The sequence below is a fragment of the Cydia splendana genome, chromosome 25 (assembly GCF_910591565.1).
Source record: "Cydia splendana chromosome 25, ilCydSple1.2, whole genome shotgun sequence".
NCBI lineage: Eukaryota > Metazoa > Arthropoda > Insecta > Lepidoptera > Tortricidae > Cydia > Cydia splendana.
This window is the reverse complement of record NC_085984.1, coordinates 7120211-7145350: the sequence shown is the minus strand read 5'-3', so window position 1 is coordinate 7145350 and position 25140 is coordinate 7120211. Positions and strand designations below refer to the sequence as shown.

The 25140-nt window shown below is 40.2% G+C and overlaps 1 protein-coding gene across 1 annotated transcript in view; it reads left to right on the top strand.

Moving 5' to 3' along the window:
- Positions 1-25140, top strand: part of LOC134802722 (zinc finger CCCH domain-containing protein 13-like) — a 73060-nt gene that overhangs the window by 34164 nt on the left and 13756 nt on the right. The window contains exons 2-3 of the mRNA XM_063775371.1: positions 18955-19011; positions 24768-24901. Of these exons, the coding sequence (XP_063631441.1) occupies positions 18969-19011; positions 24768-24901 (177 nt within the window). The 5' untranslated portion in view covers positions 18955-18968. The remainder of the gene's footprint in view (positions 1-18954; positions 19012-24767; positions 24902-25140) is intronic.

Sequence of the window (25140 nt, the reverse complement as noted above, 5' to 3'; positions counted from 1 at the left end):
GGCATTAAAATTCCTGGAGACAGTGAACAAAGAATTATTTGCATATACGGGTGGTTGAACTGGTGACTGGAATAAAATAACGGACTTATTGCCCTTTAGGATTCTCAAAACTTTAGTACTGTTGTGATAGGTATAGTTGAATCATCGAGAGCGTGGAATTGCATATGTAGTAGTATTGTTTGTTTACAGGCATTCTATATTTGAATTTTCTATTTTCTTGTACTATCAGCATACAACCACTACAAATGCCATGGTATAATAATATACTCCGCCTGGTACTCCATTCCCGTCTTTTCTAGGTCACCTAACTGACACGGGCCTACGTCATCATGCGACAGCGCTATATGATAATATGCGATAGCGCTATATATAGCGGCCATGTTGTTGTGACGTAGGCCCGTGTCACTCTGGGAATGGAAGACCATGTTTTATTAGACTATGTACAAATGCAATTCCATCTTCTCGATAATTCATCTATACTCATCTTTATTTATTACTTGTACTTGTGCAATGTCCTGCCGCCAGAGTGCAGCACTAATTTGTTTAGTTAACCATAGAGTAATTTATTTATATGTACCAGGCCTTAAAAAGTTTCTTGACAAGTTTTCACTATGACATTGATGCATCAAGGAGGTTTATTTACGGGTGGCCTACCGCGAAACGCGAAAATCTAAATTTCTTTATCTGCCTCTCTACACGATGATTTTTAATCGGTGATCAGGAGTGTAAAAATATTAATATCCAGCCCAAATTAAACTTATTAGGCAAGGTCTCACGCAATTATATCATTGTTTAATTAATTAAAAGTTAAAACATAATTAAAACTAATAACCACTAAATACATGGTTATCCTACATGAAGTAACTACGATACGTCAAGTGCCATCGATATGGCGGGAAATTTGACGGATCTATGACTTTGTTTATGCATATGACAATGACAATGACAATGACAATGACAAGTTATTACTCATAAATTATCAATTGCCCTTAAGTTAGTAAAGAGGCTATAACTCAGAGATACCGATTAGTAGAGTGATAAGGATTTTAGGATAAAATTGATCCCAAAATTAAAATTATGATTTAAAAAAAACAAGTTTGATTCCATGTAATTACAACTTCAACGTGATCTACATCAATTACTGAGTAAGAAATAAATGTTCCTGATCACCGATTAAAAATCATCGTGTATAGATCGAATAGGCAAGAGTAATATAGAGGCAGAAACCGTACTTTCGATTGTCGTGTTTCACGGTAGGCCATGTGATTGGCCTAGTGACGCCCTCTACGCGTATAATATATAACTGTCATTATTATCTTGAAAATGTAACATAGAACCCTGTAATATTGGCTTAGCGTCATGTAAATAACTTGTCAGACATGATTTGTGTATGTATATCTTCACTTCTCACGACTCACACTTAATAATGACATGATATTTATCACACGACAATTTAACTTTTCAATAAACTGTTTTAGGATAAATCGTGTATAAAACAAGGACTCGTTGCGACAGAAGATGCATTGCGCACACTCATGTCTGGCCTCAATACATTTATTAATTACAATACGACTTATATCACTATAGCCATCGTACAGACATGCGCCGTTTCTAAAATTGCGAAGTACAGCTAATTATCAACAAGTCGTATCTCACTATAACACTCGAGTAAAGAAACGACGTTATAGAAATTGTAAGGCACGTAACGTTAGATCAAAAGGGAGTAAGTGTTTTGAATTTATATGGTAGATAATACGTTTTGGATCTGATAGTTTGAGGCGTGATGGCGCGTCGTGTTCAAACGCTTGGGATGCTGTCAATCAATTAGTTATGTTTAAGTACTAGATTTTGCGGTTTAGTTCTAGCTTATAGACATGTCCTAATCTATCCGATCTAGGTCATATTTATAGTCTGGTCCATTATTAGTCTGTATCTTTAGGTATTTAAATAAAAGTAAACAAAATCTACCCTTAAATGGCTTCTTAAGTCAGTTGAGGGTAGGTGAAAACGTTACATGATCAAATAATGTAGGTCAAAGTCAGTACGGTTACCATCAGTTTGTCACTGACATAAACGCCGTCGAGAACGTAATTTGCTTTCTATACATCCCGTTTGCACTAATATGCGAGTGCGAGCGAGATGTATAGAAAGTAAATTACGTTCTCGACGGCGTTTATGTCAGTGACAAACTGATGGTAACCGTACAGGTCGTTCAGTGACAGATCCGGGGAGTTTTGTAATATTTGGTTGTTTAATCAATAAATGTTATAACTGCCCGAAAATTTACAAATTATTTGTTTACTTTTATTTAAGTACTAGATACAAAGTATAGGTATCTTAAAATATGAAAACATATAAAATCACGTGACTAGGTCAATCAGCCAATAAGGTACAGCATTTTGTATCTATGGAATTATAACATTGGTCGAATAACCGAGGTAGGTACATTGTTTTCTCTTTACATCCTAAAATTAAACTAAAACTTAGAATAGGGTTACCCACGGAATATATAATTGACCGAGCGTTAGCAAAGGTCTCCGTTTCAGCTTGGACAAAAATGCTTTCGCATGTCCGGATGTTGTCGTCTACAGTTCGCATCTCACAATCGAAACACGTATAATTTTGTGAGCAGGTTCAAGAATTAAATATATTTTTTATTTAGCTCACATAGTCACTAGTTAATAAGGTTATTTAATATTAGTAATTAAACCTTATTACTAGATACCTATTACCTATGTTCTGTGGGGATGCCAATGTGCTATGGAAAAAACAAGTATAGTGAATAGTGCGACATAAAATAGTAGAAATTAAATAAATTGGAACTAAAAAATGTCCATACTAAATTCTTGCCATGTTTAAACATTAGACGTCAACAATTTGACAGTTACGTAGGAAGTGGCGCCCTCAATAATTTCCTACAATTTCTTGTCGGACTATGTAATATTACAAGCTCTCTTGTGTCTAATACATTGCGAGATACCAGTCAGAGACACGTTCAAAACAACTTCCATCTTATTGCGTTATTCCATACATTATATAATTTATTGGCGCAATAATATAACAAAAGCGACAATGGTAAACGTGACAAGATATAATCGCCTTGTTGCAGGAGAGATTTAGAAGTAATGAATAGCTATGTTCATTATGTTTCTATAAGAAATATCTAGGAGACCGAGCTTTGCTTGATAATAAACATATAAAAACTCAAAAATGCGCGTTTTCCCAGATATAAGACTAGATCGATTTTCGCCCCCGAAAACCCCAATATAGCAAATTTCATCGAATTCATTAGAGCCGTTTCTGAGATCCCCGAAATATACAGCGTGGCCAAAAAATAAATGCATTCCCGTTGCCAGGGAGGTTTTGGGATTATACTGAGCAACTTTTACTATGGGACCAACCCCGAAATCGATAAAAAACAAAAATATAAGTATGATATAGTGGTCAGACACAAGACAACTAAAAGATTTTATATCCCATTTAGGTATATTTTTCTTTCAAAATGAAACAAAAATATACATTTTGATAATAAATAGACCGTATTTCCAAAACAACCCATAATGGGTCCAAGGTTATAGGCCCTCGACCCAGCGCTCCCAATAGCTCACCTAGCCTACTTCGCATAAGGCAGGTTATGGGTTTCTTAATATCTACATATCTTCTTCCTCGCGTTGTCCCGGCATTTTGCCACGGCTCATGGGAGCCTGGGGTCCGCTTGGCAACTAATCCCAAGAATTGGCGTAGGCACTACTTTTTACGAAAGCGACTCCATCTGACCTTCCAACCCAGAGGGGAAACTAGGCCTTATTGGGATTAGTCCGGTTTCCTCACTATGTTTTCGATGTTGTCTTAATATCTACACATATTTCTCGTAATGAATGAACACATTTCGCTGGCCCAATATTACAGGGTTCTATGTTTCACTTTTATCGAACTGAAATTTGAACATTGTCGTAGTGACATTAAGTCGAATTTCAACTATCTTGAAAATGTAACATAGAACCCTGTAATATTGGGCCAGCGATTTGCTACAGGTTGTAGGCTCGAAATATCATAGGTACTTACCTATAAATATGATCTTCCAGAGAAGAATCCTTTATGCTCCATGTGCATAAGGAAAGCCACAAATCTAAAATTGGCCCAAGGTTATAAGGCCCTCGACCCAGTCCCAATAGCTCACCTAGCCTACTTCGCATAAGGCAGGTTATGGGTTTCCAACCTTATAAGGCCCGTCTGTTTTTGTTCGCTGTTTAAATCATGTCGACCGTTATTGACTACATTAATTGCATTTAGCCTACATACTGCAATAATATCATCATCATCATCAGGCTATATTAGTCCACTGCTGGACATAGCCCTCCAATAATATGATCACGACTAATTCATATGTAATTATTTAACATTTACTCTCGCATTTTGTACACATATTTAATTACACAAACGGGTCTACCGCGACATAATTTCATTGTCGTGCTGTAGACAATAAACATTAAACTTCAACCGAACATTTTTATTAACTAATTTCGGGTAGTTAAGTGTTGTTTTATTTATATCTCCGTTGACATTTGCTGGGACGTCAGTCTTTCCGTGACCACAGCTGGTGCAACTCAGCTGAAACGTCGGAATTTAAGGTAAAAAGAAATTATATCGCGGTAGACCCGTTTGTGTAATCAAATATATGTAATTATTTAAAAACTAATATTTCTTAGATTAAGGCAAGCCGTCTAAGATTGCTGAGGGGTGAATTTTTATTGTAGTTAAGGTTTAGGGATGTTTTATTTTTATTAATTTAGCATAAAAGATATATGATACATAAATGTTCCTGCCAAGTTTCATTTGAAATGAGTCGTTTTAAAATGAGAGCGTTAGGGTAACATTCCATTTCTGACCGCAACTACACTACTAGTAGGTATTACGAACGCGTCGGTGATATTGTCAATTTCCATAGTAAAATGAATGGTAGTGCTGCTGTCGTTGGAAATGGACTGTCACCTTAAGTTCGATTGTATGAGAGCGGTTTTTGGCGGCCGGTTCATGTAACTTTTAATACGCTCTTGTGAATTAAGGATGACTCACGTTAGACCGGGCCGTGTTCCGGCGCTTACTTTTCTATGACCTGACAGGTGATCACGTGATGCTTTCCATAGAAAACGATGCGCCGGAAGTTGGCCCGGACACCGCCCGGTCTAACGTGAGTCAGCCTTTATGATGCTTGTAATATAGAATAACTAGCGACCCAGCATCGCACGGGTTAACAAATTATACACCTAAACGTTCCTCAAGAATCCCTCTATAGGTGAAAACCGCATGAAAATCCGTTCAATAGTTTTTGAGTTTATCGCGAACATACAGACACGAATTCTTTCTTCCTCGCGTTATTTTGCCACGGCTCATGGAAGCCTGGGGTCCGCTTGACAACTAATCCCAAGAATTGACGTAGGCACTAGTTTTTAGGAAAACTGCCATCAGACCTTCCAACCCGTAGTGATGACTACAATTAAAAGGTAAAAACAAATGTATAAATAATCATCTGACAGTAACAGTCAGGTAACGAAGATGTAACACGTCTAATTTTAGTTCTTACCTGTATTTTTATTGTGAATAACCTGTATGAGGAAAATCCGTCAGTAATTTTATTTTTGTATATATATTCGAGCAAAAACATGATGGCAAATAAGTTATAGCCGATCGCTGTATATGTATTTGTAATCACTTAAAGTATGACTCGCGCTAGACCGGGCCCGGGCCGAGGCGTCCGACATGTCATTTTCTATAATGGCTGATCAGTGATCACGTGGTGTTTTCCATTGAAAATGAAACGTCAGAAGCTCCGGCCCGGCCCCGGCCCGGTCTAGCGTGTCATTCTTTAAACAACATTAATTAGCAAAACACAGAAAAAAATCTCGATTCAACTTCACCGTTTCTTCAACCAGAAATGTCACTGTTGACAACTGATCATATCCATAACGAACCATCCTCTTGACCAAGAAAAGTCTGCAATTTTGATAACACAGGCAGTGCAAGTGTAAAGGGGCCCACTGATTACCAGTTCGCCGGACGATATCGGCCTGTCAGTTGTTCGGAGCTGTCAAATTTTGCTTTTAACTGACAGGCCGATATCGTCCGGTGGACTGGTAATCATTGGGCCCCTTTATTTATACGTCATAATTTTCTAGAAGTTTGACGTTTAAAATAACACTTGCACTGTATATGTGCTATCAAAATCGTTGGTGACTTTTCTAGGTGTCTTCTTTCAATTTAAGAGATGGGCTCTTGTCGGTGCAGCGTGATGAAGTTGTCTCCACCTTGGTCGGTCCAAAGCCAGCCCCTTAGTGTCCTGGTACGACACGGCCCCTACATGCTCCTTTACTTGGCTCATATAACTCTTCCTTGGTCTTCCCCTTCCTCTCCTTCCATTTATTTTCCCTTCTATGATGTTTCTGATGAAGTGGTCGTGTCGTAGCAGGTGGCCTATCATTCTTCCTCTTCTATTTTTAATAATACTCATTTTTTCTAGGTGTAACTCTAAAAAACTTCTCCAGTACGGTTACCATCAGTTTGTCACTGACATAAACGCCGTCGAGAACGTAATTTACTTTCTATTCATCCCGTTTGCACTAATCTGCGAGTGCGAGCGAGATGTATAGAAAGTAAATTACGTTCTCGACGTAACTTACTTTCTATACATCTTTTGTTTGCTACACGTAGCTAAAAGTACATCCGTTCCACACCAATTTTGGGGAAAGCCATAAGCCGCGCGTGGCGCTGTCGCCACCTAGCGGCCATATCTGTGCTGATCGTAACACACGCGTTTTGTTAGAGAGTGAGTCTTCTGTACCTAGTACTATTATTTATTCTGTGTCCTGGTCTAAAAACTTCTCCTTACGTTCTTCTGTTTTGCAAAGTGTGTTTTGCAAACGTTCCGATCAGGCCCAATCAATATGCTTTCGACACACGTACTTTCGCGTCCAACTGGGGCCCGCACGTCGCGTGGCGTAACACTTGCGCATGCGCCTGTTCGCGTAACCCGACACTAATGTCCATCTTAATTATAAAGGCCGACTGCGGAATTAGTTATTTGTTTCACTCGGGGGCAAAGTTGTTGTTTAACCGCTCGTGATTGATAACCGAGCAAGCGAAAGATTCCAAAATTGAACTCGCTACGCTCGTGGTTCGAAAAATAGAATCTTGGGCGTTGCGAGGGTTTCAAAGCAAGAGGGTTAAACAAAATTTGTCCCCGAGTGAAACACAAAATTTTTCACCACACCAACCCGAAGCAAATATTAAATGTAAAATATCAAACAAAATCAAACCAAGTCAAATCCAATTAGGTGTTATTAAATATTTATCATCCAAAATCATCATTTAAAAGTCAATTCTACCATCAAACATAAGAATACAACTCAAAATTTTCATTTGATTACTTTGTCTCACATGTGAATAAAATGCAACTTTGCTATCAGTTTTTGCAAGTGCAAAGTAGGCCTTTCCGAGCTGGTGTGGTGAAAAGATAGTTTATTATAGTTTGTCATTTCAACCATAGACAGAGAGAATCATACTTACTTTGTCTTACATTAGTACTAGCACCCAAAAGAAAAGGATGAGTATAGTTTTCCTGGTTCTTACTGACTGACAAATTGGTATGACCAACTATATTCATATTACAATGCGCTTATGAACGTCAAATAAAGCAACACCGGCTCTAAACCTACACCTCTGCCTCGAGAAGATTTAAATCCCCCCTCAATTGGAGGAGGGTATCCCAATATGGGACCGGCAACAAACTCGGAGGGACACATCTTCTCATAAACATTACATCTTATAATTAACACGCATTACTAGTAAATACGAAGAAAATTTAATTTAAATTATATTCCTCTTAAACCGCACAGTGCGTGACTATTCTTGTGGGCGACTACAAACCTTTGACAACCTTTGACTGAATACCGGTATATTTTTCATACAAATTAACCGGTATTCAATTTCGGTATCTTGGCTGTTTATGTATATGCCTTAATTTAGCTAATCTGATCAATCATTGTCGTTACCTAAATACTATTATATAATATCCAAGAAATAATGTGAAAGCTATGAGATATTTAGATTTTTAGTTATACCGGTAACGGTCCCTGGTTGGATCCTCGTAAGGTCATAAGGATTGCTAATAGAAAACGGTATAGATGTATAGTGTCATTCAATGGAACTTGCTAACTATGTAAACAAACCGCCATATTGAAATCATCATTCAGTGTCAATTTTAATATGGCGGTTTGTTTACATAGTTAGCAAGTTCCATAGAATGACACTTTAGTGCATAATTGTTTTCCATCGTTCATCTGTCATGCTACTCAGTCAACGTCAGTACTTTTTGTACCGAGACTGACTGAAACAGCAAGACACTTTCGTAGGTTTCCGTCAAAATACAAAGGAATACAATTACGCACTACATCTGTACAGGGTACATACTGTATTGTACTGTACTTATTATTATTATTATTTGTTTATTTGTTGCATACAATTAACACTTACAGTTCAACCTTACGGTACTGTACGGAACCGCAATAGCTCCAAATCTTTCTATATATCCATTGCAGAAATACTGCTTGGTACAAATTAAGTATTACGGTTTTGTCGGTATACACTCCCATTTGTCCCCGCCCCACGACCGTCGCCATACATGAGGTGGGGCCAGATGGGAATCATCATCATCATCACCGTTTCAGTCCACTGCTGAACATAGGCCTCTCCCAAGGTACGCCACGTGGCACACGATGATTCTAATGGGAATGATTCATTTAAATGCACCTAATATTCTCATTTGTGCCCACCGTTTTATCTACAATTCGTATTGCTGTATACATTAAACCAAGAAATTGAATTGGTAGTGACCAATGAGAGAGTCAATTTCGCGATTTCGGGGTTGGTCCCATAGTTAAATGTGATCGCCATCGAAAACTATTATTATTATTATTCAACCCTCTTCAATTTCATCCACTCGTCTCTGATTAGTGCTATATTTGGCCAGCCTCTCAAGAAGGAGTCCAAGTTTAGTTATCCCGCCGGCTCCCCGGTTAGACTCGTGGGGCTCCCACTTTGTGGTTAACTTGGCCCACTAGGCATCCGGCATTCGGCAGACAGGACCAGCCCAGTACCATTTTAACAAACATCACATCGAAAACTGAATCAGATAAATTGGTTCCTGATCACCGATTAAATTTTATCGTATATTTGCTCACAAAAGTTACAGACCTTAAGTTTAGAGCTAGCTCAGATATTTCTGACTAGACCCGTCAGATATTATTGCAGCCAGGGTATTACAGCAAGGCCGAGCAAGGAATGCCTATTTATTACAACAGTCCGTCCAATAGTGAAAGTGACCAGCGGAGCGTCGCGGGTTCGACTCCGGTTGGAACCAAAACGATGCAACTGCCATCTAAGGGGATTTGGATTGTACTTAGTGATAGAGCAACTATAGAAATTATAGAAATTATTGGTTGAAAGTATTAGTTTTAGAAAATAAAGCCTTACTTACTCCTCTGGTACCGTAAAATGGGGTGAGTAGGGTCAAAACTGAAATTCAAACCTCGATAACATTTTATGTTTACATACGTAAACTGAATGGTGTATATAATATGTGTTCCGGACGTTTGTATTTTAGTTTTTTTTTTATTTTGGGTAGTTCCATTTCATAACTTTGACGATAAAGAGGAAAACCCACCTCACCCCGTAGTGCCTCGTATTTGGGGTGAGAGGGGTTTTCATACAAAGGTGATTTTGGAAGATTGTTGGATCGATTTTTTTTATTATGCGTATTACTATAGCTCAATTTTAAATTGGAATACATTATTTTTGTAGCAGTAGTCTTAAAATCCCTTCTCACCCCCCTCTCAAACCTTCTCTCCCCATTCATAATCCCCACCTCCCCCCCGCGAAACCTACTCACCCCGTTTTACGGTACAGCGACCCAAAGTGTGTCTTGGCCTTCAACACGACTGCTCGCCACTGATCCCGGTCCTGTGCCGTTTCTCGCGTCTTCAACCTGTAGCTCGCGCAGATCAGCGTCCACCACATACGCCTATCGATACCTATAGTCTGTATCTATAGGTATTAAATAAAAACTTTTTACAAAAAAAAGCAAACCGACTTCAAAAAGGATGAAATAAAATATTATCCTTTTTGAAGTCTATGCGTTACCAACTGATATGTTTGAAGTCGGTGCCAAGCCAAATTTTGAAGCATACCATGATTTTGGTGCGATTCGATAAGGATGTACCTACGTTGGATTGCCTTACACGACGACAATGAACGTACTTTCTGTACGTACAGTCGACGTTAAAAATATGTTTACACTTTTCGCCTTATTACAAAGGAGTAAGGTGCAAAAGTGTAAATATATCTTTGACGTCGATTGTATCTAAAGCCCCCTCCAGACTATGCGCGTGAATCGCGGGCGAAGCCGCGAACGCGAGTGTGGAGTCGATTTCGCAGGTCTGCGTTCAGGACTCCACACTCGCGTTCGCGGCTTTGCGCCGCGATTCGCGCACGAGTGTGGAGGAGGCTTAAGAACACACCTCAGAACTAGAGCTCCCGATACACGTGTTACACGCTGACACGGGTACCCGTGTTCTTAAGCCCGCCGGGCTTAAGAACCCGAACTACACGAACCCGCCCGGATTCGGAAACGTTTACACGGGTACCCGTGTACACGGGTACACGGATACACGAAATAACGGATCTTATTTACCCGCCGGTTCGACCCTTCACTCTCGTGTAGCGGAGATTCGTGCTATGAAGACATACGATTGAATATGTGGAAGGTTAGGAAGATTCGATTACCTACTTTGCAGTTTTACTGGATTGATTTGTAATGTCAATAATAGGTAGGTAAGTACAATTTGTTTCAATAATCATAAGATTAAAATTAACAATATCGCAGTAACCGTTGACTTCATTGTTGGTATTTCAGTTTCTTCATTGATGTAGGTTTTTGATAATTAAAGTAAACCTAAATACCACCACCACCATGTTACCATTTGTTGGGACGTCAGTCTTTCCGTGACCACAGCTGGTGCAACTCAGCAGAAACGTCGGAATTAAAGGTAAAAACAGTGAAATTACATCGCGGTAGACCCGTTTGTGTAATTATGTGTACAAAACGCGAGAGTTTAAAGTGTTATATAAACCTAAATGATTATTTAATACAAAAGTAGATAGTTATGCTTACTGAAACCAGAGTTGGGCATTATTCGAATCATTTTTAATCTAAATAATTATGGTGAGATTAATATTCGCGAATAAACCATTCGTTTAGAATTTCGAATAAGAAATGAATTATTCGAATAAATTACACGAAGGATTTTTGTAATACACACTCAGATGGCAAATCTGAATAGGTATGCAACTGCAGCGTATTTTAGAGCCAAGGAAAATTTTGGGAAAGGCCCCAACTGACCGTCGCCATCCATGGTGGGGACAAATGGGAATTGTTTATATGCAGCGCCTATTCCCATTTGTTCCCGGCCGGGACAAGTGAGAATACATCCGATATTTGTGTAAAATATTATTATGTAGGGTCTACCCATATGTTCCCCGCGGAGATAAATGGGAATTCACCCATTATTGGTAATTATTAGTAATATGGGAATACACCAATAATGGGTGCATTATTGGTGTATTCCCATTTGTCTCCAATTCATGTGACCTACGCCATGCACGAGGCGGGGACAAATGGGAATGTTTATATGAATTTTGGTGTTCCCATTTGTCCCCGATATTGGCGTTGCCATTTGTCCCCACCTCAAAAGATTTCTATGCAGCGTCTTTCCCCATAAGTTTCTCGCGGGAACAAATGGGAATACTCTTTATTGGTGTATTCCTATTTGTTCCTGCCCTAAGTGACCGCCGCCATACGTGAGGCGGAGACAAATGGGTACGATTTATATGCAGCACCTATTCCATCAGTTTCCGACGTAGACAAATGGGAATACATCCGAAAATTGTGTTCCCAATTATCACCACCCCAATAAGGTGGGGAAAAATGGAAAATATTTTTATGCAGGGTCTTCACATATGTTCCCCGCGGAGACAAATGGGAATTCACCCATTATTGGTAATGATGGGTGCATTATTGGTGTATTCCCATTTGTCCCCGATTCACGTGACCTACGCCATACATGAGGCGGGGACAAATGGGAATGTTTTATATGAGTTTTGGTGTTCCCATTTGTCCCCGATATTGGTGTTCCCATTTGGTGCCGATACAAAAGATTTCTATGCAGCGTCTTTTCCCAAATGTCTCTCGCGGCGTGGACAAATAGGAATTCTTCCGAAAATGGTGTGTTCCCATTTGTCCCCACACCAATAAGGAGGGTACAGATGGGAAATATTTATATGCAAATCCTATCACTTCTGTACCCGGCGGGGACAAATGGGAATACATCCGAAAATGGTGTGTTCCCTTTTGTCCTTACAAAAATAAGGTGGGAACAAATGGGAAATATTTATATGCGGCTTCTTTTCCTATATGTTCCCCGCGGGGACAAATGGGCATACACCCATTATTGGTTATAATGGGTGCATTATTGATGTAATCCCATTTGTCCCCTATCCACGTGACCTACGCCATACATGAGGGACAAATGGAAATGTTTTATATGCAGCGCCTATTCCCATCTGTTCCCGGCGGGGAACAATAAGAATACACCCGTTAATGGTGTGTTCCTATTTGTCCCTGCTTCAATGAAGTGGGGACAAATGGGAAAGATTGTTTGTCTTTTCCCACATGTTCCCGAAGGGGACAAACGGGAATACCCCCATTATTGGTGTATTTCCAGTTGTTCTCGCCCCACGTGACCGCCAATACATGAGGCGTATTCCCAGTTTCCACACCTCAAATCAACCAACCAGATAAACCGATAGAAAACATTTTCTTTTTACTATTGGGATATAAAATAGCTAAATAGTTATTTTGTAAGCTAACTATTCGACAACATTATTCGCAAATAATTTATTCGTGGGCTATTTTATTCGCCGAATAAATTATTCCCGAATGAATTGAACACGAATGATCATTCGAAAAAATTATTCGTCATTCGCGAATGATTTGGTAATTCTCATTCGTAATTCGTCATTCAAATTAATTTTGCCCATCTCTGACTGAAACTACCACGAACGGAATATGTTATATTTTCCTTTAACAAAATCGCATTTTGCTCACTGTTAGCAAAGCACCCTTGTTCGAGCTGCTGAGGTGAAAAATAAATTAAATTGGTACAACACATATCAATCACATTGAACATCCATATATACATTACTACAATCTCCGCTACACGCCAAGGACGGGTTAGGCCCGCGTGTATTTAAGGTCCGTTTCGCCGTGTACACGGGTACACGGGTACCCGGATACACGGATCTTAATTACACGTGTGCACGACTACACGTGTAGAACGGGTCAGAAAACCGTGTACGTGTAGTTCGGAAACGGGTACCGAACACGTGTACACGAAACCCGGACACGACCGCGAGCCCTACTCAGAACACACGATCAAACCTTCTTGGCGCAGTCTGTACCATGTTTGTCGGCACATTAGTGGAAATCCAATGCATTTTTTTTCGTCGTATTTTTTAAAGAGCATTTCTTACTAATGCTCGAACAGTCTATAGCACGCAAGTGTGAGATTGGGACTGAGTAATTTCCTGTCCCTTATCCAGAGGACTACATTTCAAAATATAAAACAATTTAAGAAATTTACCTTCTTGCCAAATTTCACCTAAAGCGGTTCAGTTGTTTAGCCTTGGAAAGGCGACAAAGAGGCAGACAAAATTACTTACACATTTGTAATAGTTATTAGTGCAGTTCTAATGGGATTTATAGCCATAAAGCTGATTATTTTGACTGGTATTGTTACTACTTGGCTTGGCACCGACTTCAAACATATCAGTTGGTAACGCATAGACTTCAAAAAGGATAATATTTTATTTCATCCTTTTTGAAGTCGGTTTGCTTTTTTTTGTAAAAAGTTTTTATTTTTCCATTTTTAGTTTTAACGCATTGTTAAGAGCGCGACGCATGAATGAAAAACAAGATCATGTTTAACACTAAATTCGTGTACCTATTACTTTAATAAATATGTATGTAATCAGGAATTTTCTCGAGTCCGTCTGGGAAATTATAATTCCTGTCACTACTACACTAAATCCATCCTCCGCCCCGCCACTGACCCAATCCCTCAACGCCCCGATCACTCAACCTCACAGCGCATCAACCCCTGATCCAGGAACCCCTCGACCCTGAACCAGGAATTTTCTCGAGTCCGTCTGGGAAATTATAATTCCTGTCAACTAAATCCATCCGCCCGCCCCGCCACTGACCCAATCCCTCAGCCCCCCGATCACTCAACCTCACAGCACATCAACCCCTGATCTAGGAACCCCTCGATCCTGAACCAGCAACCCTTCAACCGCCATTCCCCGACCCGTTAATCTCTGACCCCTTAACTCCTAACCCTAACCCCCGATCAGTAGCCTTACCAGCTTACCACGAGTTTGACATTGATATTCGCTAGCATGTGTGTAACTTACTTCCTATGCATCTCGCTCGTACTAACCTTAGTGTGAGCGAGATGCATAAAAAGTTACATTTAGATGCATAAGACGTTAGCGAATATGTCAATGTCAAACTCGTGGTAAGGCTACAGTTGCAGTACATCAAATTGGTGGTTTTCGGAAGCAAATGCTCGAGTTACTTTAGAAAATCCCGAAATCACTTAACACGTGCCTTTAAAAATTGAGGAGTTCCCTCAATTCCTCATGGATTCCATCATCAGACCAGAACCAAAAATAATACGGAAACACCTTGGAGGTAACTTCTTCCAAACAAAAAAAGAATTACTCAAATCGGATCACAGGTGCCGGAGTAATCGGTGAACATACTTACATTTAAAGAAATCATCATCATTATCATCAAAATAATCATCATCATCAGGTCTACTTCATCAAATTAGTGGTTTTCGGGAGAAAATGCTCGAGTTGCTTAAGAAAACGCCCAAAACACCATGCATGTGCCTTTAAAAATTGAAGAGTTCCCTCAATTCCTCATGGATCCCATCATCAGAACAGAACCAAATTAAAATGGGACCAACTCGGAGGTAGCTCCTTTCAAACAAAAAAAGAATTACTCAAATCGGACTACGGATGTCGGAGTAATCGGTGAACGTACATAGAAAAAAAAAAAAAAATAGCCACAACCGAATACAGAACCTCCTCCTTCTATGAAATTGAAGTCGGTTAAAAAAGTAAACAATTTGTATATTTTTGGATAGTTATAACATTTATTGGTTAACCGACCAAATACAAGACCGCTTGGATCAGTCACTGAACGACTGACTTTAACCTACACTGTTTGATCATGTAATGTGTTCATCTACCCTCAACTGGCTTAAGGAGCCATTTGAGGGTAGATTTTGTTTACTTTTATTTAAATACCTAAAGATACAGACTATAGGTCGACCGACCGGGCGGCGTCCTCTCGGTTTTCCCTCAAACGCTCTTTTCACCGCCCTTCCTCCCATTCGCTCAAGATGGCCGAGGGCCGAGCCACAGAAAATAAAGAAATAATAGGAAATTTGTTGGAACTGGGTCTGGACAGGTGTCCAGGGGTGTCTCCAACCATGGTGCTTTAAGTGCAGGGCTCGGTTCTACTTGCTAAACCGAGCTACATTTATTATCAGAACAACCCCGAAATCGCGAAAAAAAATAGTGAAGCTTCTGCTGATCAAAAGTCTATTTGCTCCGATAAGTAACCTGCAAAGATAACAGACAATCCCTGTATAGAGTTAGACCAAGAAAAGTCTGCAGCGATTTTGATATCGTCTTTGAGTGGTCTAACTCTAGAAACTTGTTTCAGGGGGGGTCAGTTATCTCTGCACCATGGAAAGCCACATATCAAGGCATCATTTAAGTGTCGCGCTACCGTAAAATGCGTACATCCATTTTCGACAAATTTGACCTTTTCTGTATCTACCTTATAGCAACAACATAAAGTCCACAAAAGGGCAGTCAGTGTGCCCACAGTTACTTGAACAGTCGACGTCAAAAATATGTTTACACTTTTGCACCTTACTCCTTTGTAATAAGGCGAAAAACGTAAACATATCTTTGACGTCGACTGAACAAAGGGATACATATTACCAGTATGTAAATATGTAAAAAAGTCACGTCTGCGCCGTCTGTACGTCGATGACAAACGGTGTCAGACAACGGTTTATGTTTTTACACTACGTGGAATGGAAAGAAATGGAATGATTCCTTGAATTATGAAATTTTGGCGCCGTACCTACCCGGTATGTCCTTAAACTGCGTCCAAAAGAGAGGTATGGGCACTGTGAATGTCATCTCGCTTTGTGTGGTAGGGCACAGCACAGCGCATGTCATTTTAGATCTAGAGCCCAACTGGGGAAGTACCTCCACCTTATGATTACCAAAGAGATAGCAGTTAAATAATACTAAACCCTACTCACAGTGTTGTGTTCTTGCCGGCGAGTAACAGCAGTATTCTAACAATAAGATACGTCAAATACTAGATATTGAAACATGTCAGTGTCAAACAAGTGTCAAAATTGACGTTTCTTCAAACAAAACGTCACTTTTGACACTTGTTTGACACTGACATATCCAATACATATCGTTTCAATATCTAGTATTGGACGTATCTCATTGTTCGAATACGGCTGTAAGGTTGCCAGAGCTCAACGAGGGTGCGAGGTATGTTAGGGTCGGCAACGCGTATGTACCTAACAACTCTAGAGTTACAGGCGTCCATAGGCTACGGAGACTGCTTATTTTACTGCTGCTTACATGAACATTGAAGTAACATTGCTAGAAATAGTAGTACAAAGAAAATAGAGCGAGTAGAAAATTATTAGAAGCATAGATAGGTATTATGTTACTTCATAGAAAATTACATGTCGGGCGCCTCGGTCTAGCGTGAATCATCCTTTAAATAGTTTTCGGGGATTCTTAAGGGGAACCAACCCTAAGGGAGCCATGGGGGTTCGCGAGGTCCACAGCTCACAGAGCCACTAGGGTCTGTGCGGAAAGAGAAGAGCCGTAGAATGTATGGGCTCTTCTCTTTCCGCACAAACTCTAGTTGTAAAGTCCGAGTGCGCCGGCGCCGGCCCTTAGGATCGAACAACAATAGTAAAAGTAACGCAAGGCCGCGCGCGCGCAAGGTGAACGACCTGTCGCGCCTGCGCTGCCTGTGCATGGCATTATTATTTAAACTATATATATAAACTATACTATAACTGTACTAACATCTCGATATTGAAGGAACATAAGCTAGACACACAACAGCGCCTCACTACAACATGTCTTCACCGGATACTTCAGTACTTTGGCCACATAGCACGTCGGAGTACTGATAATCTGGAAAAACTTATTATAACCGGCAAGGTTGATCAGGTAGGCGACCAAGAGGACCCAGTCCCACGCGATGGTCAGACCAGGTCTCCAAAGAACTGCAGATGCCTATGTCAGAGGCTCTCCATCATGCGTTTCCGTCGCAGCCACGATCCTCAGCAGTGAGGGAACGACTTAAGGAGGATATAAACTATAATAACATCTAAACCTAAATCTAAATCATTCGAAACTCCTCTTACAATAAAATGATACTGTATCATTTTTAGGGTTCCGTATGTACCTCAAAAGGAAAAAAGCAAAACCCATATAGGATCACTTTGTTGTCCGTCCGTCCGCCTGTCTGGCAAGAGTGTCAAGACCCTTTCGGCGCGATTCGGAAAATGAATTAGAGATTAACTAGATACGATATAGTAAAGATATTTAATATCTTTACTATATCATATCTAGTGAATCTTCAATTCATTTCCCGAATCGCGGCGCCAGTCGCCATAAGGTACCTTTTGTCGTGGAACGTCACATATCTTTACTATATCGTATCTAGTTAATCTCTAATTCGTTTCCCGAATCGAGCCGATCTCAGTAACGCGTTGAAATCAAAAACAACTAGGGAATGCAATAACCGGCCAATCTTCATAACCGGTTTCGGTTACGGTTATGCCCGAAAAATAACCGAATATCGGTTATAATCGGTTACGGTTATTTTCAACAAAAATGATAATTTTCTTCTTCTTCTTCCTCGCGTTATCCCGGCATTTTGCCACGGCTCATGATAATTTTACAATGAAGTAATTAAAAAATTACAAAAATAAAGGTACAGTATCAGGGAATGTGAGTATAAGTCTTCATTGTTTAATAAAACAGACAAAATACAGTAAGAGTAAAATATGACCTTGAACGTGATACAATATTCAATAAAAATATTTCATATATAAGGGAAGTAAATTTGGTATATTTTCATTATTAAAGTGCAGGAATGACAAAAATTATAGTCACAGACCTCATAGCCAAAAAAGGCAGGATTTTGTAGTCATTAGATGATAGAAACATAGAATTTAAGTCATAAATAAATAACCGAAAATAACCGTTACCGGTTATTCCATTTTCCAATATTCGGTTATGAAATTTTGTCAGAATATTCGGTTATAACCGATTATTTCGGTTACGGTTATAACCGATTTGCATTCCCTAAAAACAACTCAGGTCTACAGACCCTTGAAGCGTGAAAAAATCAGACTTCTATGTTGACGTAAAACAAAGATACGGCTGTTTATGCCGCAAAAAACGTACCATATTTCCACACTCTCGAGGGAATCAAAATTTATAGGGTATTTCTCGTTGACCTAAGGCTTTGAAATTTTGCAATTAATATCGTATTACACTACATCACTAACAAGTACAGGAAAAATCTGAAAAATAAAATTTGTAAAAAAGAGAAACATTAAGTGACATTTGTAGGGAACCCTCGGTGGGCGAGTCCGACTCGATCTTGTCCGGCTTTTATCTAGAAATTAACAAAAATTTTTGCCGTTGTTACAGGTCAAGCTGGCACCATGAAGCGCTCTCGGCACAGATGGCTGGGATGTAGCATATTTTGTAAGTACCTATTCATCATCATTGAAGATCTCGTGGCGGCACCCATATTATAGGCGAGACAAAGGCTCACCGTCTTCGCTGGTTCGGCCACGTTTTGAGAATGGAGGAAGATCGCGGCCCTAAAAGGACATCTGGGACGCTCGGTAGGGCAGAGGCCGATCGGACGCCCAGGTATCGCTGGGGCGATGCGGTTGAAGCAGACTTTCGCTATCTCCATGCCGATAACTGGCGGGAGATGGCACAGGATCGAGACAACTGACGTGTACTCGTGTCGGAGGCCAAGACTCATTTTGGGTCGCTGCGCCATTAAGTAAGTTTAAGTATTCATCATCAAGACTTCAAGACGTGACTTGTGTAGACACACCGGCCCCGTCCCATGTCCAGCGCTCTGCCAGAAGGCCAGGTGCAGCGGCTGACGACGTCCAGACTGCCAAGTGCCGCAAATACGCATTTCATAGTTACGAATTTGCGGCACTGGCGGTCGAGACTTTTGGGCCTTGGTCGTCAGACACCAAAACCTTAAAGGATATTTCCCGAAAACTTGTTGGGGTGTCTGGCGACCTATGAGCAGGGTCATATTTTGCCCAAAGGCTCAGCTTAACCATACAGCGGGGAAATGCGGCCAGTGTCCTGGGGACTATGCCCCAGGTGACATTAGGGTTCGTCGAAAATTGATTAAGTACTTATGTAAATATTGTAAATATATATTGTAATTAACTTCATCATCATCATCATCACCATTATATGTCTCTCTCTCATCTTAGGTTTTATCTCGTTTGCCTCTTCAACTATCTAAAGTTAGTTCTCCAACTTTTTCTCCTCCTTTACGCTCGGTCTTTTATGTGAGATGGTGGCGTCTCCTCTAGTACCCGAAAAAATAGAGGAAAGCGATGAAAAGTGCTGGCTTGTCATTGCGAGGGATGACACACCCAATTGTCTTGTGGAAAAGTAGAGAGGGCGCGAGTTCGCTCACCGCGCGGGTGTCGTGTCTGGGGACCAAGATCCAATGAGAATTGGTTAAGAGTTGTATATAGTCCTTTTTTTATTATAGTGTATCTTCAGGTATTTACATAAAAGTAAACAAACTATTTGTACATTTTCGGGTAGTTATACATTTATTGGTTAACCAACCAAATACAAAACCGCCTAGATCAGTCACTGAACGACCTGACTTTAACCTACATTATTTGATCATGTAATATTTTCGTCTACCCTCAGCTGGCTTAAGGAGCCATTTGAGGGTAGATTTTGTTTACTTTTATTTAAATACCTCAAGATACTGACTATAGATAAAGGTAAGCATTTGACCACATCCAGCGCAGCATATGTTAATTTCCATGACGTTAGTAAGTATTAGAAGGAGACTTAATATATTTTAATAATTAACTTCTAGTAGGTAACTAATTAGCTTAATCTGACATTTAAGCTACATGTACCTGTCGCGGGTGACAGAAACGTACTTGACATTTAACCCAAAAATACTAAATCTAACCTTGAAAGACATCCGTACTAGGCAGATGATCGCATGAACATTCAAATATCTGTAAAAGGAAAAGTTAAGCTCTAAATGTCGAACGCAGTCTAGATTTTATGTCAAGGTCTAAAAAATAGAAATTGATAGTTGTGAAATTTAATTATAATAAAATATAGCGTGACATTATTATAAAGTTAGGCTATTTGACTTTGGTAGTGTGATATCAGGGCCGTTGCTTTCCGCTTAATAAAAACTCGCGCTTTTAGAAAATGTTGATGGGAATTCTACTTAAAACTTAAAGGGTATTTGACTGTATTTAAAATAAATGATTTTACATCATGCAAGAAATAAAGCATCAGAAGATTAAGAGGCCGTTATCGATTTTAGAGCAGAAATGTGAAATTGATGGATTTGGTTGTTGAAATTGTACACCTTTTGTTACGTAATATCTAAATAGCTTGTATTAGTTTCTATTAGCACGTCTTCTTATCTTGGCTTTTAATAATGATAATACATGACGAGAAGGGGCAGTTTTTAAAAATTCATCAAAAAATTATGGTGGTAAATTATACTAAATGATGTATAAGAACTGTTTCAGGTAATGTTGTCGATGGTTTAAGTATCAAAATTACAGGATATGTCTAATACAAATTTACCATTTCTAGCAGTCCAAACTTTACGAAATTTACAAATAAGATCGACAAAATCACTGCTTTACGGCGCGTTTACCAAAACGTCGTTGAGAAAAAAAATCATTACTAATTTAGTGAGTCTGTTTTCAAAAAAATTATCTATAAAAGTGCAAGATTGGAAGACGTGCGAATAGAAACCAGTACTTGTTATTTCTATTAGGCAGCAAAAAGTGTAGAATTTCTTCGTCAAAATCACGGAAGAAAGAATGAGCGCGCCGCGCTCTGGTCAAAATCTATCAATTTTACATTTTGGCGACTAAAATCGTTAACGGCCTCTTAATAGAAAAACGTAGACACAGTTATTTTAGACACTATTTATATTTTAAAAACAGTGTAAGTCTATAAAGAGAAGGTAATTTTATCGTGACGTCGCATGCTAGGGTTTCCTATAAATTCCAATTAGTAGCAAATCGTTTTGACAGTTCGAAAAAAGAAACTGATTCGGGTCCGGGCCGAGGCTTCCGACACTTCGTTTTCTATAACGGCTGATCGGTGATCACGTGATGCTTTCTATAAAATTGTAGCGTCGGACGCTTCGGCCCGGACCCGGACCGTTTTAGCGTGAGTCATCCTTTAAGCCAGAAGACATTTTGTACCAGTTACGGATGCGCGTGTAAGGTGGTGGTACTAGTGCTCGACATGCTAATGCCCAATAGATGACACCCTGTTGTCACCTCTATTGACAATGACTTAAGATTCAATATGACATGTACTGGGACCGCGTCGGTAAATGAGGAAACAGTTTACACGCGACGCATGTTTCAGTAAATATCGCTGAATTGCATTTGTTAGTGAAATCGCGTGAAATAGTTCCGGGACACGCTCGCTTTCAGGAAGGTGAAAATAGTTCGACCATTTGCTTACAACTAGCCGGCTTCGCACGGGTTACACAAAACCTTAACAAATTATTCACTTAAACCTTCCTTAAGAATAACTCTATTGCTAGGTGAAAACCGCATGAAAATCCGTTCAGTAGTTTTAGAGTTTATCGCGAACAAACAAGAATTGCTCGTTTAAAGGGGCCCATTGATTAACAGTCCGCCGGACCGTATCGGCCTGTCAGTTAGAACAAAATTTTGACAGTTCCGAACAACTGACAGGCCGATACCGTCCGGCGGACTGTTAATCACAAACAGTCAGTGTTGTTCATCGGACTGGATGTGTAGTGGGCCCCTTAAAGGTATTAGATATCCTTTTTTTTTTTTGTTAGCCTGTTGTGTCCCACTGCTGGCCAAAAGCCTCCCTCTCTTTCTTCCACGCGTCTCGTTCTATGGCAATAATAGGCCAATCTTTCCGAAAGACGTCGAGATCGTGCCGCCACCTCCTTCTAGGTCTGCCGTGCCGCCGCACTATGTTTGGTGTCCACTCGGTAGTTTTCTTGGCCCACAAGTCGTTTGGCATACGGCAGATGTGTCCGGCCCAGTCCCATTTAAGCTTGGCGGCTGTCAGGGCTACGTCGGCTACTTTGGTTTTGGAGCGCAAGATGGAATTTCTGATTCTGTCAGTCAATTTGACACCTAGAATACTGCGCTCCATCGCTCTCTGGCAAACCTCGAGGGAAAGCTTTTGAGCATTAGTCAAAGACCAAGTCTGAGCGCCGTAGGTGAGGATCGGAAGAATACACATATCCATGAGTTTGCGTTTCAGCGATATAGGAAGGTCTCCCTTCATGTATTCTTTCATGGACCAATAGCTCTTCCAGGCATTTTCGGTACGTCTTGCGACCTCCTTGTCTTGTCGTGCCTGGAAAGAGACTATTTGGCCCAAGTAAATGTACTCATGGACATATTCAATTCCTCCGCCGTCTACTTGAATCCTACGTTTGGCGCTGTTTGTCATTAGTTTGGTCTTTGACATGTTCATTTGCAGTCCGATCTCAAGGCTTACCGTGCTCAGTTGTTGGAGCATGCTTTCGAGTTCTGTAGCCGACGCTGAGAAAAGGACGATGTCGTCAGCAAAGCGAAGGTTTGTTAACCGTCTGCCGCCGACTTCAACGCCCCTATCTTCCCAATCGGTCGCCAGCTTACGGAAGGCCTGTTCCAAGGTGGACGTAAATAATTTGGGAGATAGCGGGTCACCCTGTTTGACGCCTTTTTCAATTCTGAAAGTTGGGCCAGAAGACTGTAATTTTATATTTGCTGTGCTGTTATTGTAAATGTTGCGTAAGAGATTTATATATGTGGGATCTATGTTTTGTTCTTCTAAAGCAGTAAATATCGATTTATGAGAAATGCTGTCAAAGGCTTTTGTATAATCAACGAATGCAAGGTAGAGAGGAAGGTCGAATTCATGGTGCTTTTCTATTATTTGGTTGAGTGTCTGTAGATTGTCTGTGGTGGATAGTCCGGGTCGGAACCCTGCCTGTTCTGGTGGTTGTTGTCTATCTAGTTGGCCTGATATGCGGTTTTCAATGACTTTAATAAATGTTTTATACAGATGAGAGACGAGGCTTATAGGTCTGTAATTGTTTATGTCGGCCTTGTCTCCCTTCTTGTACAGAATTATAATATTGGAATGACAAAACTGTTGCGGAAATATGCCTGTTTTTAAAATATCATTAAAAAGGTTAGTAATGTGTGTGATTAGGGTTGGCTCGCCGATTTTAAGAGCTTCTGTAGTGATACCATCCTCCCCAGGACTTTTACTGTATTTCATTTTAGACAGCGCTACGTGGACTTCATAGCCCGTTATGGGTGGAATGGTATCAGGACAGAAGTATGGAATGTTGGTGGTATTGCATCAGCGAACTGGGTCGGAGTATAAGTTTTTGTAAAACTTTGTGCAAATGGCCATTATCTTTCCTCTGTCGCCTTGTATAGTACCAGTTTCATCGCGTAGACCAGAGATCCATGTTTTTTGTTTGGTGATTCCTAGATATCCTTATAAATTAAAAATCATTTTGGCAGCGCGATACTTTTTGCTGCCGCGCCTGATAGGTGTAGGATTCAACAGAGTCCCACGGAACCGCCGAAACACCACAACCTATTCTTCCTGCCCTTGTCCCACGTTATGTGGGGTCGACACAACATGTTTCTCTCTTCCATTCTCCTCTGTCTTTCGTCTCCTCAGCACTCACTCCTTTCTTTCTCATACCATCTTTCACACAATCCATCCATCGTGTTTTAGGTCTACTATCCGCTCTCCGTCCATCGACATTCATCCCTAACATTGTTTTACCTATACGGCATATACCACAACCTTTCGGCCAGAATCTATTCCAATGTTATATAACACTTTAAACTCTCGCGTTTTGTACACATATTTAATTACACAAACGGGTCTACCGCGATATAATTTCATTGTTTTTACCTTTCCGTTACCACAGCTGGTGCAACTCAGCTGAAACGTCGGAATTAAAGGTAAAAACAATGAAATTATATCGCGGTAGACCCGTTTGTGTAATTAAATATCTATTCCAATGTTATTGCACTCTGTATTGATATGATGGTCGTTCTTGTCTCCGTGATAGCGTAATAAAACAGTATCCGTCACTTTCAATAGCGCTCTGTTAAAAAGTGACGGATATTTTGTCACGGGGATAAAGCCATCCATAATAGGCCTGCTGGTTAACCTAACATTTCCAATTCCAGGTGTCACAATTGTGGTGCTATCCCTGGAAATCCCCACCACGTCGGCGGCGAGGGCCACCTCCCTCATCTTCGCCAAGACCACCACAACCACGGCAGCGCCCGAGGAGCCGAGCGCGCCGGAAAATGGAGAACAGGTAGCATTCCATTTATAACAAAACAAACACAACAACAACACATACCTAGTATAATGGATTATGCGATCGATAACACAAACGCAATCCTGCCTATTCGCGATTCCCAATACAATATGGATTCCACACAACTGCAGTTTACTACATTCGTGATTCCACACAGTTGTTTTTTTTAAACAATCGAGATTCTTCCTATTCAGTATTCATGATTCTACCCAATATGGGTTCAACGCGACTGCAGT